Source organism: Meleagris gallopavo, chromosome 7, assembly GCF_905368555.1.
Source record: "Meleagris gallopavo chromosome 7, MGAL_WU_HG_1.1, whole genome shotgun sequence".
Taxonomy (NCBI): domain Eukaryota; kingdom Metazoa; phylum Chordata; class Aves; order Galliformes; family Phasianidae; genus Meleagris; species Meleagris gallopavo.
Genome location: NC_139410.1, coordinates 11931422 through 11946699, shown reverse-complemented (window position 1 = coordinate 11946699; position 15278 = coordinate 11931422). Strand labels below are relative to the sequence as shown.

General features: G+C 35.1%; 1 protein-coding gene across 1 annotated transcript; it reads left to right on the top strand.

Annotated features, from left to right (window-relative positions):
* Positions 1–139: 139 nt before the first annotated feature.
* Positions 140–14317, top strand: ZDBF2 (zinc finger DBF-type containing 2). Its single transcript, XM_085228539.1, has 7 exons — positions 140–1280; positions 1481–1589; positions 2184–2235; positions 2671–2722; positions 3253–3358; positions 4168–4295; positions 8989–14317. The coding sequence occupies exons 3-7, from the start codon at positions 2184–2186 to the stop codon at positions 11810–11812; spliced, it is 3162 nt and encodes a 1053-aa protein (XP_085084665.1). The 5' UTR covers positions 140–1280; positions 1481–1589; the 3' UTR covers positions 11813–14317.
* Positions 14318–15278: the final 961 nt, after the last annotated feature.

The following is a 15278-nucleotide window of genomic DNA, read 5'->3' as shown; positions in this document are numbered from 1 at the left end:
GCCCTGCCCGGCCCTCGGAGCTGCCCGCGGCCCCGCCCCGAGGGCCGTCATTTTTGCTCTTTTCTCGTTTACCTGTTGCAGTACGAGAGCGGCACTAGAGTTTCTTCGGTGCTTTTGTTTTTCGTTTTTCCCAGTGGTAGAATGTCTAAACTAATGCTAACCCAGATGCGATTTACTTTTTAATTCAGCAGCTTAAGATATTTACAGTCAGAAGCAGCCTAACAAAGCTGGAACTTTGCAAATCTGAGAAATCCTGTGTGGGTTTTCAGGGCTGATAAAGTGAGAGTGCAGCTGGGCGTGCCTGATTTTGGCTGTGCTTTGTGCCTGACCTCAGGTAGCAAATGACTGTGTGTAGCTTCAGATCAGCTTTTTACTTCATCCTTTATGTTGATCTTCTCACAGAAGACTGAGCTGAGGCAGTTTGTTTTTCCTCTCCCATCAGCTCCTGAAGTATCCCTGCAGGTTCTCCTTAGACATTTGCCTCTGTTACTGGCAGCACGTGCATGTACAGGTCTGACGTTGTGTGCTCGTCTTCTGTGAGGAAATCTGGTCCAGTCAATCTCCTAAACAGTAGGAACTTGCTGAGGAGATGCACAGACTGGAGTATTTCCATTCTTTTAATAGTTCTGCAGTTTTAAGTTACACCACTTGTGAGTCAGTTTAATGTGTGCGAGTAAAGCCTCAGTACAGCACAGACACTGAAATTACTCCTTGAAATAAAAGAAGCGATGAACCCCTGTAGTGGTTACCCATCCATGTGCTCCAGTTGCTGCTGTCTGGCATTTCTGAGTTGAAATGAGACCCTTTAAGTTATGGTGCTGTCATCCAGTTCGGAGGCAGGATAATTGTGGTGCCCCTGCTGACTCTGTGTGAGGGTCCCACTTTCCTGTTTCTAAGTCCTGAGTTTTAAGACTGGGGAGACACTAGTGACAGGCACTGTGGAAATTCTTGAGGTATTTCTCTCTTTCTATGTCTGTAGTAAGGAAATTGTAATACTTCCTTGAGTATGTAATGGTGAGTTCATAAAAAGCTGTAAATATCTTGTGAAAGTTTCAGTTGATGTTTTATTGCAGTGTCTGGTGAGTTTGCATGAATAAAGAAAATGTTTTTCTTGAGTAGGTTGATGAGTAAAACTCAGTTTGGTTAATACAGAGGTTTGGTTGGTTTTTTTTTGTTGTTTTTTTTTCTTCTAGAAGCATATTTCATTTCCTGAATATCAGCATCAGCAGAATTTAATATGTAGAGAGTGCATGGAAGAAAGAAGGAAGAAAGTTATTCTGGTAGGAACAGTTAACATTTAGGAGGAAACACTTCTGCAGTAATGAAAAAATAGATGTACTACAGACATAAAAAATAGGTTTATTTGTTTTATTGTCTGACCTGTTTGCAAAGAATTACAGAAAATTTTGCATGCCTAAGGGCAAGGAAAACATGTCATTAGCTCTATTTTAAAAGGCACTTTAAATTAATTTTTTGACAGATGGGATGAGAAGAGACAAGTGTCCTACACTTCAAATGGCCTCCTGTTTGACATTTATTGTTTGCTAGCCTGGAATTATCTTTGATGGTGGAAGGCTGGCGACGCTAAGGTTTGTACCTAAAAGTTTGACTTTATTTTTGTATTCTGTAACATAAAAGGATTGTGTTAGAAGTTGTTTATGTTTGGGCATCCTAAAGCATGTTACTGTAGTTGTATTTCAGTTAAAAATTATGGGTTTCAATACTGGTTTGCTGGTCTTCTGAACAATAAGTATTTCTTTCCCAGCATGGATGATTATTTCATTTGGTCTAGTATATTTTTTATTAGAGTATGTCTTTTATATTCATTGCAAAGATAACTTAAGAAATTAAGCAATTAAATGAATTTGATAAGGTTGTTGCTTAAAAGCCTAACACAGTCTAAGCTGTATTCATAAATATAGCACTTAGTTTCATTAATTACACCAGAAATTGTCCCATTCCTGTCAAAGGAAGTGTGCTTTGTTAAATGTAATATTGCGGTAACCTAGTAAAGTAGAAGTTGCTTTTTACAATGCAGATTAATTTAAATCAAGTCATGGTTTACAGCTGAAACTATATAGTACATCCAAACAGCTTGGACTGAAAGATGGACTAGAAGATGGGTCTGGTTTGTTTATTTTTCTGTTATTTTAATTCTCAATTATTTCATTTTTTATTTACAGATGTTTGACAGAATCAAACCATCTGATGAGGCTTCTGCTTCTTCAGCACAAGGTGAGACACTTAAACTAGATGGTTTTTAGTGCAGGTTTTGTTGTTGTTTTTTTTGTTTGTTTATTTTAACATAATAACCATCAGTATAGATATCAGTTCACCTAATAGTTTCAGTTGTTTCATTTGATTTCCTAAATTTCAGTATGGAACTGGTTTAAGACAAGCTGCATTTTAGCTCTCTGATTATGGATGGAACAGTCTTATGAATGTAGATTTCTTAATCTTGATCCCAGACAAATATGAAAAATACCTGCTCACTTCAACCATGAAAGAGTGAAGCTTATTTTATGAACCTCAAAGAGGATCTTTGAGGATGAAATGATCTCTCTAAATCCTTATTTTAATGTTTAAACTTTCTTTAAAATATTATTTTTGACAAATACAATGTAAGGGAACTAACTGACTGCAGGTAAAAACTTTTTTTTTTCTTAATAGGAATGGAAAGACATGGTGTTGAAGGCTCACTGCAACAGGACAGTAATAGCAGGTAAGTAAGATGATAATCTGACATCCATGCTTACACAAAGTAAAACAAGAATAATCTGTTTTTCAACCATATATGTTATCTTGTGTAATGGTTGATAGTAATGCAACGTAGATAAGTGTATCATGGAGATCTTTTATGTTTACACATATTATAAACTCTGGAGGAAGGGCACTATAGTGCCCCAAACCAATTATGTGGTTGTCAGAATTTCTTAGTTTTCAGTTTATTTGTTTTTAATTTCAGAAGGCTAAAAATAGAAAAATAAAAGAATCTTCTGAACTGATAGATCTCTTCAGACTGTAGTTAACTCAAATTACAGTCTGTGCTACTTGTGCCTTCAACCTGTTATCTGTTGTTCTGAAACAGGTTTTTTGGGAATAGTATTTGCCATTGTAATTCTGAAACAGAAATGTTAATTTTGCAATAACAAGGTGGGTATTTTGAGTGTCTATGTTAAGAATATAATTGACAAGCCAACATTTCTCATTTTCTTAATGAAATGTCTTGGTAATATTACCTGCTTCTTTCAGTTTACATTCAAGAAGGCAAGAACATCCTCGGCCTGGAGTATCCACCACGCAAAATAGACAAGGGTACTGCAACTGCTGTCATGTACACTACAGTAATCTGGAACAGGTAAGAAGGCTACTGCATAATTCGGCAGCAGATAACAAGAAGTACCAATAGGCTTTGCAAATTTACAGAATATCATTTTCTGGACTGAATGACCAACTCTGAATGGAAATAAATCAATTTGTGAGTTCTACTATTTCTTTGTGCATACAAAGAAGAGGAAATCCTTCTTACCTTTTATAAAGAAGGTGGTATTACGGCATGGTTGCTGCAGTCTGCCTTTTTGAAGTGTCACCCTACTATGCTTTACCCTCATTAGATTTATTTCTGCAGCTTTTACCTTGAGAACCACATATACTGTTAGATATTAGAGTTATTAGATATTAGATATCAAAGCTGAGCACTTTTGATCAACTATTAACTTATCTGTTTTTAATCTGTTGGTTTCTTGTCTTCTAGACTTTTTTTTAACTAGAGAGTGGAAACCATTTAATCTGTGCTTATGAAAATTCTCCTTAGTTTGAGTAAATTATGAGCTGTTTGCTCAAATGAAGTTAAAAAATATTCTTAATCATCATCTATGAATCATTTACAGTATTTGTTCCTGTCACGAGAGATTTGTGAGCAGCAAAGTGGCTGATTTAGGTTCACTTCTGAAGGGATTTCAACACATTTCAGTATTATTTGCATCTCCCTATGCATATTTAAAAATCTCATTGAATCCCAGCCTTAAAGTAGAAAAGGCTGAAGATTTTTCTTTTTGTTGAAGCATTTTCATTGTGACAGTAATGTTTTACCTGGGGAGTAATTCTTCTGAATAGATCAGTATGCTAACAGTAATATTAAACTAGTTATGTTTTGTCTTTCTTCAGCATATTTTTAGCTCCCAGCACAGACATTTTACCACTTACTGCAGGAATCGTATGGGTACCAGTAGCTTGATGGAGCGTTTCCTGCAAGATGTTTTGCAGCATCATCCCCACAGATACCATGACAACAGGTATAATAATGTTTGTTTGCTTTTTAAATATTTGCTTGTAGTCTACATGTATTGTGAGGTTTTTTTATACTGTTCTGTCCCTGAACAGTACATTTTGCCCATTTGAGGTTAAATGTTTATATTGAACGGAATTTAGAAACGAGTGTATTTACATAACCATTGCCCAAGTGTATTCCTTTAGTTTTGTCTTTGTGCTTTCAAACTTCGTTTCACTGCTTATGAATTTGATACAGCCACACTGACAACAATTACATGTAAAGACCTAACAAAAAGTACTAATATATAGGTCAGATAGTGTATTAGCAGAGTGTACAATTGACATACATTTACAAATTCTTAAAATAGAGGCATTCTGGGCTTAATATTAATCTATTTTGCAGTCTATTTTATGGTATGTATTGAAGTGGTTCATAATTTTGGCTTGTGGTATGTGATAGTGGTTTCTGGATTATGTCAGGTGAATGTTTATATGCTTATTATGTTTATTTTTTCACTATCCTTACAGTTTACACATTGAGTTGCTATTTGTGGAAATTGCATTAATTGGCCGATTTGTTGATGCTCAGATTTCAAAAAGTGTTTCTTTTATTTATTATGTGCATGTTTTAGCATGATAAGAGGGAGTATAAACATCTTCCTGTAGGAAGGTCAGCTGAAAGGAAATTAGTTAAGTCTCATTCCTTGTTATATTCTGCAAGGTATTAAAAAATTCTGGTCTGAACTGAGTGTATCTTGATAAATAACTTTTTCAGTATTCTTTCTATATTTCTAATAGAGAAAATATTGTCTATGCTTTAAGCCAACATTCAAATGAAAAAAGACAGGTATCTCTTGAGGTATTGCTAATACAAGGTTATTTCATTCAGTGAATAATACCTAATAATTAGGAAAACCAAGCTATCCATGTTCCTTTAAGTTGCTGGAAGAAGGAGCAGAATAAGAAAAATAATGCACAAAATCTAGGTAAGGTTGGATGATCAGTGTGAGAGGAATAATCCAACATACATACAGAGTTTGGAAGAAGAAAACTAAAGATGGAAAAGCGTGAAAAGATTTTTGTTGTGATTCTGCTCTGAAAAATGACTGAGTCAAAGTGTTAGGTTTTAAACTAATGTCTAAAATAAGAATTGAATCACTTGGATTGATAAACTGTTTCCCTCAGTTACTGAATACCCATACAAATCATACGGTAGATGAATTCACACAAAGGATCTTAAGATTATCATTTAAAAGAATTACAGAAATATTTGTGAGACTTGATTTGTTTTTGCAGAACCACTTTCTTTAGTAGTGGTGTGGAAGAAGAAAGCATCTTATCTGAACTTTACCTCTTCCTGAATTTCAGAGGAAATCCTTTCCTCTTTATGTGATTTTGTTTTTTTTTTATTAAAGAAGTAATAAGGAACATTTAAGAAATCTTTACTCTGATTTTGGGAGTAATTTGTAGTAAAACTACCAGAAGTACCTCACTTCAGAATTGAAGTTCCTCCTCTTGGTATTTGCTTATAAATTATTTCTGAAAATCACACATGGTCTGCTAAGTGAATGAAGAACCTGGGAACTTGCTATAGTTGATCCATAACAAAATCCATTTATATTCAATTTTCTAGCAGCATCCAGATAGTGAGTGTTTCACTAAAAATTAAAGTGACAAAGTTTAAAAAAAAAAAAAAAAAAAAAAAGGAAAAAGAAAATTCTACTTATTCTGGCCTTCTGTTTAGATCTAATTCTGATTTATAAGATTTTGGAGTTAAGCCAAAAATGCTTTACCTAAGAGCTTAGGTGCATGTCTCAGTAGGGCACAGCAGTTCAGCTGGCTGGCATAATTTGATCATCTGATGTATATGATTACATCACATTCATATGATAATAATCCCTTTTTTTAATGTGTTACATAGATTTTCTCTTGTGCTTAGTCAATCCTAATAACCCTTATCTGTACTTCTATTCGTTCTACTCCATTTTTTCTTTTTATCAAGAATTCTATGTGATTATACACCTTTCAGAAAAAATGTTTTATTTTTGGAGTTAGGGAAGGAATGTTACACGTTGTGTCATAATCTTTTCTTCATTTCCTTCTGAAGTAACACTTGCATTTCAAGCAGTGAGGAGTTGTGTACTGCTGTTGGTAAATTGATATGGCCAGTTAGGCTCAAGCAAAATGTGTTGCAAGTTTTATTCCTTGCTATTTACTAAAATTTAACTCGGCCTTCCCACTGCGTTCCTTTATATTCAGAGGATAATTGTAATCATTTCTATGTCGTTCATTACAAAAATGGCAAGTGAGTCATAGAACAGCCTGAACCAGAGGGTATCTGTTTCTGATCTTTTGTAATGATGAAGAGTGATTGTTCAACCTATTTAATATAAGCAATCAGTTTTTGGTCTTAGATTGCTTTTTCTCCCCCCTGCATAATTATTTATTTGTGTTTCTAACATACTCCCAGAGACCTTTGTCACTGCCTACTGCATGGTTCAGAGATCAGTAAGACACAGCTTTTCCTTTTCAGAAACCATAAAAGTGATAAGATCTTAGAATCTTCCAGCTATTTTACTACTGTGCTATTACTTCAGTTAATTGCTATGAAGTTTTTGTTTTACTACTTGCAACTATCTTGTGTAGTTAAGCATCAACAGTGTGCTTGCTATATTTGTTAGCTCAAATCTCAAGTAGTGGCAGTTGATACATACATCACTCCATTAAGTAAAATACTCTGTAAATGACTTCATTCTAAATAGTATACTTTAGCACTTGTTATGTAGCCAGGGAGATCTTTGCTATGAGTTTTGGAGCTGTTAGTAGTTATTTTTTTGAGAGGCCATGGAGAATGTTTCATAATGATGTTTTAGAAAAACTGGGAAACAAACAAATGTAGAGATTGTCAGTTATCAGTAGGGGCGGGGAAAGGACCTTCTTATTTACCTTACCTGTTTGCTTAAGTTATGCTGTTTCCCTGATAATTGCATAAGTGAACCGTTATAAGAATCTAGAAGACTGTGAATTGATGAGTGAGTTTAGTCAAGAAAAATCACATCAGGCTATCTTTGACACCATAACAGACCTTGCGAACTGGGAAAAATCATCTATCTTGATAACATCTGTCATGTCACATCTATCAAAATTCCAGATTTTGGGCTGTTCCTCTATGAGGCTTAATAAACTAGCTAAGGAAAATGTGATTAGAGATTAAAAGGTGATGAGTATGTAGCTGGCTGGAAGCATTCTTAATTACTTCTGGCTTGGGGGAAAAGCATGAAAAACTGGAAGGGATCCAACAAAATCTAATGTTGGGCCATTTTTGAGCTCTATCTTGGCTTGAAATTGGTGGTTTCAAGCGTAGATTATTGGTGTGTGTTTTTTAAGTTTCTTTTGCTTTGCTTTGCTTTTCTGTTCTGGTGGTAAACCACTGAAGTACGGTTTTGTGTTTTTTTTGTTTTTGTGCACTAAGTCTTGTCAAATCTGTAGAGACCAAATGAAACTTTACTTTTAAATAAAAATGAAAATGTTTTTTGAAACACCTAAACCTATTATTTTTTCAACCATAAAACAGATCATCTAATCTGAGAATTCTTCTTTTATCTGTCATTTCTCAATAAAAGACTGAGACGTAGCTACCATCATAAGATCTCCTGTCATTGTTTCTCAGTATGAAGTGTCTAATTAGATACTTGGTATCATCTGGCTTATTAATAACTTTATAAACTTGGACATAATTAATACCTGTAAGTCCTTCAAAGACTTCTGCGCATGTTGACTACTAAATGCTTACAACCAAGGAAATTACTATAGAGTGGAATTTATTCTCAGTACTTCCATTAGCAGATGATGCACGACAAAAAGTACGGTCTGATTATAATTGTCAAGTGAAGCATCATATTCTCTTTTCAGTTGTATTTACTACATATAAAAACAATTGTCATCTGCTACACACATTTAAACCTGTAGTGTTCTAAAGATGCATAAAAGAAATAGTCTGTATCTCTCTGTTCTGTTAATTCTGCAAGATGTAAAACACTTCTATCCAAGGCAATCCTGAAGACAGAACTGTCAGTTCTAGAATACCTGAAAGTCTGCTGTTGCCACAGTGAGCTTGGATGATCATAATTTAGCTTCTTAGAGAAGTCAGAGCTGTGGTATGTCTGTGAGAAGCAATGAACATGGAATTCCTTGGTAATGTGTGCAGTATTCCTATCAGGCAGCTGTGTTTCGCAGGAAGCAGGCACTTATACTCCATAGTATTTTTATACTGTGCCATGTTATAATGCCCCATTTCCTTACAAAAGCTCATTATTTAACAAATTATAGTTTTACCAAAGAAATAACTTGTTTTCGAGCTCACAACTTCCAACAAAGGAAAACTCTATATCTCTAACTTTGTTCTACTTTTAAAATTATTGTAAGTTTGGCCATTCTTAATGTTTAGTTGCATGAAGAGGGTAACGAAGTAACTGGACTAAAACTGTTGTCTTTAGCTTTAAGGAACGTTCCTTCCCCCATGTTCTAATGGAATGGTTTTGCTGAAGTAGTAAAGCTAGTGTCTTGAGTTTGTTCATTAGGTGCAATTATTTAAAAAATAATAATAATATTTATATATATATACATATATATATATATATATACATATATATACATATATATATATAAAATCATATTTACAGTGTTTATATAGGATTTTCTTTTAACCCTTCTTAGGCCAACCTATGATGATATGCCACTCCCTATCACTCCAGTGTCTGCCAGAATTGCTTCTTCAGGAGAGGTGGAGAAAAAGAAGAATAGAGGCAGACAGGTGACCTCCAGCAAAGACCAGGAGTCCATCGACAGTGTGCGCTCTTCTGCTCCATACCTATCTCGTGAGCACACAAAGAAAACCTCTGTAACGCCGACATTTACTCAAAAATTAGTAACTGAAAAGGAACGTGTTACAGGAACATCCCGGGTGTCTATGGGCAATTGTAGCAATGAGAAATGCAGTGTCCTTAAAGATGCTCAAATTGGAAATCATAGCCATGAAGGCCAGTTTACAGCTGTGAGCCCAGTACCTCAACATTTTTCTGTCAATACGTCAGTTCATAGTTCTTCTGTTAATCGTAAAATAGAAAAAAATATTAAGACTTCATCATCATCATCAAATCGTATTCTGCATAGTGGATGTGATAACACAGGAATGGAGGTATGCATTAGGAATGAGTTGAAGCCTGCTCTGGCACTGGTTCACCCAAAATGCCCTTCAGTTTTGCATCAGAATCCTGTGTGCAGCCACAGGAATACTTTACATGTTACCTCAGGTCAACCTCTTTTAATACGAGATGGTTTACAAACTCAGGATGAAACTTTGGTGTCTGATTTCCGTCTCAGGGATACTGTGGGGATCAGCAGCGCCCTAGGTCTTGGGACTTCCCCACCACTAGCAAGATGCAAAAATGTGAAGATGAACAGAGGGGATGCAAGTTCAGTGGATGAAACAATTGAAAATGTTATTCTGAAATATTGCCATGGAACTGCATATGAAGAACTTCATTTCAAAGAGGAGAATAATCTCTGTTCAACTTTTTCATCACTTCTGGATCATGCTGATTTAGAGGGCTCTGAAATGAGTTTTGACTGTGATGCACCTATTCAGTCAGGAACAGACTTACCCAAGGCAGCCATAAAAGATTTAGAATTGCTAAAAGAGGTCCAAATAAGTCTGCAAGATAAAGACTACGGAACACAGCTCTCTTCTGTTTTAAAAAGCGAGTCAATGAAGCAAATAGAGACAGTGAAACAGAACGTAGTAGTTCATCCTGAAGAAGCAGTTCTTCCAGCTCTGCCTCATGTGCCTCCTTCTTTTGTGGGAAAGACTTGGTCTCAGATTATGTACGAAGATGATATAAAAATTGAAGAACTTGTGCGTGATTTCAGGGAAGGTCGTTTTCGCTGCTACTTTGACAGTGAATCCTCGGCCAACTGTACAGGAAAGAGAATGAAGAAAAAAAAGCAGAAAGATGAAAAAAGGAACAATACTGCTGAGGGTAATAGAACAGAAACTGCATCAGTTAAAGCACTACCAGAGTTTAATGATGCTTTAAGTGGTGGCTTTGATTTTGATAATCCATCTTTAGCTTCAGATAGGCTATGCAATCCACAAATTCTTAAAACGCCTAGGAAAAGGACATGGCGCCTAGCTTCAAGATGTCAGGTGGTTAAAGTCAGCCATGGCACCCAAACAAGTCTATTGAACTACCCTGTAACAAAAAGAAAAATGGCAAGAAGAGAATCGGATCCATCTGATCAAAAAGCAAGCATTATATGGCCAGAAAATGAAAAGACTCCAAACATGAAAACTAGACTATGTGCCCTTAAGCTTCCTGAGTCCTATAGTAAGATTATGAGCCCTGTGCAGCCCAAGACAGTGGTGTATGTACTTTCGTGTCCAGAGATGAAACAGTGTAAAGGTAAACCTGTAGATATTCCCAAAATGAGGAAAAATCGTAATTCTACAGATAGCAAGGACTCTATAAGGTATAAATACAAACAGTGTTCTTTCAAGTATTATGACCCACTGACAAACAGAATTCTGAAAATGCCTCCTAAGGGTTCAGTTGGGGAAAAGTCCAAAAAGCCTTCTCACGTTCGACAGCTGTTCAGAAGTCTCAGCTTTGATGCAAACATGAGGAAATTAGCTGATGCACAGAGAGAAGGCACACCAACAAAGTCCTTCAATCGGTCAGACTTCTATAGCTCATCTTCAGCAATTTGTCTGCCAGAGTCAGCTAAAGGGAATGATACTCTCTCAAGTCAAAAAGCAGATGGATCTTCAGTTTCCACAGAAAGAACAGATTGTCTGGTATCTAGTCACTCTGAGAACTCTTTTAAACAGCTGGTCATTTCACCTTTGAGTTCTCACCAGTCTGTTGTTGAAGGAGATGGTAGATTAACTCCGTTTAACAGTAGAGTTACCAAAACTCCTTTGACCTCCATCAGAAGTGATCGATTAGAGAGAGAGAATCCAAAAGCAATATGGAAGAGAAAAGAAAGCGCTAATAAAGAACCTTCTTTTTCCAAAAAAGCTGCAGGAGCTATGTCTGTCAGATGCGCTGTTGCAAGGAGAGGAAACAGAGTAACAACAGGCAAACAAACTTCCAGAACTAAAAAGCAACAAAAAGAGGGTATGAGAAGGAAACTTTCTCCTTGTGCCCAGAGATCTTCAGCGTTCTCCATTCACAGGCACCAAACAAGGAAAAATACAGTGGGAAAACACCTTAAGAAAGAAAAACCCGATGCTAAAAAATTAAACGTGAGGAGGAAGTCAAAAAGGACTTTTCTGAACTCAACAGTCACAAGTATTCCCGAGAAGAGACAGAAAGGCACTTCGGGATCTTTTCCCAAGAAGCCAGAGCGAGCTTCTTCCAAAGTCAGAAGCTGGGAAGTAAGTGGAGATCGGGGTCACCCTAGCACTGTGAACCGACACTCAAGAAGAACTTCTGCTGTACCATTACTTAGAAACTGTATTGTTCTACCAGGTGAGAGCTAGCCACCAAAACAATTTTTTTTTTTTTTTTTTTTTTTTTAAATAGCCAGCATCTGGAAAAGGAAAGGGAACAAATGGAGGCCATAGACAAAGCAGTTGAAGTGCTAGAGCTGCAGAAAATACAAAGCCAGTCTAATGTGAAACAGGTACAACTTTAAACTCTTGTTCCTGGTATATGGGACGTTATATATTGCACTGTTCTACTGTGTAAAGCTGCAGAAGTTGTGCATTTGAGTTTAAAGCACTTAGATAGAACCCTATTTACTAGGCTTCGCCTGTGCATCGAAACAAATGGGCTTGAATAGTGTGGTGTTTTAATGAGATTGTCAGTGCATAATAGTGCACTATAATCGGGTAAATAAGAAGCTGTATTAATTAATTGTGCCTACTCTCATTTTTTTCCACATAATTCTTAAAGTGCAAAAAATAATTCTGTTACACTAGAAATTAAATTAAGATATATTAATCTGGGGTGAATTCTGTGTTTGTATTTTGTGTTTGTACATATGTAAATCCTGTTCAACACATAATATGGTATATATTTGCCTAATGAGTGGTATTGAGATTAATATAGTATGATAGAACTCAGATCAGTGCTTTTTTGAAATGAAATACAACCGTACTTGGTTTTATATTGATCCTTTTTCCTGAAATCATGTCCAAAATTAGTTATTTTGGACAAAAAGTCACTGTGGGCTGTTATCTAGCAATAATGGACCATCCTGGTAAGGAAGTATGTCTCTCCTGGTTACCGTGGTGGTGGTTATAATGAATCCTCAAATTCCGAAAGAAATGTAAGTTTAGTGTTTTCTTTATTCTCTTTTGTTCTTTTTTTTTTTTTTTTTTTTTTAAACAGCTCATTGGTAAAGTTCATAGGTTAATTTGACATTCCTTAGGGAGGGGATAGAAATGTTATAATACAGACAAGTAACAATGAGTTCTTGTAGTGTTTCAACATTAAATTTGAGACCCTGTGCTTTCTTTGGATTTTAATAGAGCGTACTGTTGGTTACGATTTTGTGTTCTGTAGTTCAAGCTTTATTTTAAATAGTCAGTACAGTACTGAAATAAAACAAACCTGAAGCAGCATCCAATGTGTTAAAGTTAAAATATCTGCTTAAAACAGATATTTACATAAGCTGAATTTAAAAATAAAAATAAAGTATTCCATAGTAATTCTTATTAGGCACTTGATGCTTTATGACTTTGTTGGGAAAGAAGTCTAATATTCTGTGGTTTTGGTTGTATTTGTCTTTGAGTTTTTGTTTTGGCTTGGTTTCTTTGTTGTTTTTCTTTGGTTTTGTTTTGGTGTTTTTTATTTGCTTTCAGTTTTTATGATGACAGCTTATTTGATTAAAAAGTGTTTAGGAAGCAGAAACCCCAGTGCTGAAATTGTTTGTACACTATAAAACCAATTTCAATTTTTCATTTGTCTAAAGTTTTAAGCAGAGAATTAAGCTTCATCACAGTCTGCGCTCATTTGTACATCTGCAGTTCAATGCATTATATAATGTATCCTATTGTAAAAGTCTTTGTAAATTCTACACTTGTACAGTATATATTTTTAGATAAATAAGAATAGCTTATGAAAGACCCTACTGACTCTGCAATTGCACACTGTACCTCCTGTGCATTCCTTCCCTCCAAATCTAAACCTATTCTTGGTTAACCTTCTGAAGTGTCAAGGGTCACTAGTTTGTATTGAGATAAAGCTGCACTTTGAACTGTTGTATTTTTAAATAAAATATCTGAAAGAAATGTAAAAGCTGTCATCATAAACTACTCATTGTTAAAAATATGTATCAAAAACTCCCCAAAACATATATACATGCATATTTCCCAGCATAAATAAAAGGGGTACTTAAACCAGCCGGAAACTAAGTTCTTTTGCAAGTCAAATACAGTCTGACTTTTTAAAATTTTTCTTTTGGTTTTGAAATAAAAGTTGATTTCTATGGGTGAGTTTTCCTATGGTTGTCAGTTGACAAAGAATCTTATGACTGTATTACAAGTCACTGGAAAATAAAGGGTTATAATATGAGTTTTTATAGTACTCTCAACTAATTGTGCCTGTATAATTTAATATTTTGTCTAATATAAAACTGATTTTTTTAAAGCAGAATTTTAATGGAATGGTTTTTATAGAAAGGCTAATTTTTAGAATAAAGCTTTAAAGCTGAAAAAAGATTTATAAGAATAAGTTCGTTTTAAAGCAAAGCTTTAAATTAACTATATATAAGTCCTATTCTAACATATTTTTATGATTCAAGAATGTTTTCCTAGTTGACTTCGTCAGTCTCACTTTTCATGCTATTGTACTCATGAAAAATATAGATTGTTTTGTTTGTGAATAAGGTTTTATGCACATTCTACTTTAAGACTGCTAGTGTATGTTTGTTTACACTCAAAAATACTGTTTTCCATACTCATTTATTGCAAGCTTGTGTTTGTCTAGCATGCAAATTTCCTTGAAACTTTGAGTAATAAAATACATTGAGGACTACAGAATGGCTAATTTTTTAGCATGACTTTTTCTATTCCAAATAATATACTCCTTTCCTAGGTGTGATTTAATTTTTTTTTAATGTTGTAGTCAAATTTATAAGAAGATATATACTTAACTTTTTAAAACATTATTATATCTAGCAATGTTTATTAAAGAAAACCTGGTAAAAATTTGGAAATACTTCTGTGGTTGACAGTGTAGAAAGATTTGTTATGTAGTTCAGATATTTTTCTGTGCTTCAATTCTGTCTGTTTGAAAACCTCCTCTGTGAATGCTCAGTGGCTACTAGGGCAGAAGGGAAATTGTGGTATGAGAAGCAACTATAGAAATCGCCTTGGAAAGAGAATTGATGAAGATGCACTCAAAATGTACAGGAAGGAAAAGAAGAGATGTTTTTCTGAATTCCCAAGGAATTATTTACTTAAAAGGGGAGTTTTTCACTGGTATAGATTTTGCTACTGTTAATGAATACCACATTGTTCAGTAGCAGCATTGCTGAAACTTCAGAACGTGGTTGTGGAGATTTCAGCAATGGAAAATGCCTGCTGAAATACTTTCTCACTGAAACTGATGGGAGAGGCTTTTGGTGCTTTTATTAACATTAATGGATAAAGGATTTTGTCAGTACATTTGCATATCTACATGTACAAAAGCAAGTAAAGGTGACTCGGTGATGAGCAAAATCATGCTGTTAGAATCTAATTGGTGGCAGTTAGATGCTGAATGTTTTACGTTGGCTGAGAAAAAAAAGTTTGCATGTCCTTTTGACCTACTATATGGTCATGCTTATTTTTAATACATTTCATAATTTTGAAACTATGAAAGCACTCATTCAACTTTTTAGAACAATCTCATTCTAAGCGGCTTGATTTACTTTTAGTATTGCACATTTCAGCTGTGAACTAGATCCTTACTATGCTAGGTAAACAGAGCATTAAGACCACCCCCCAAAATTTCAATGTC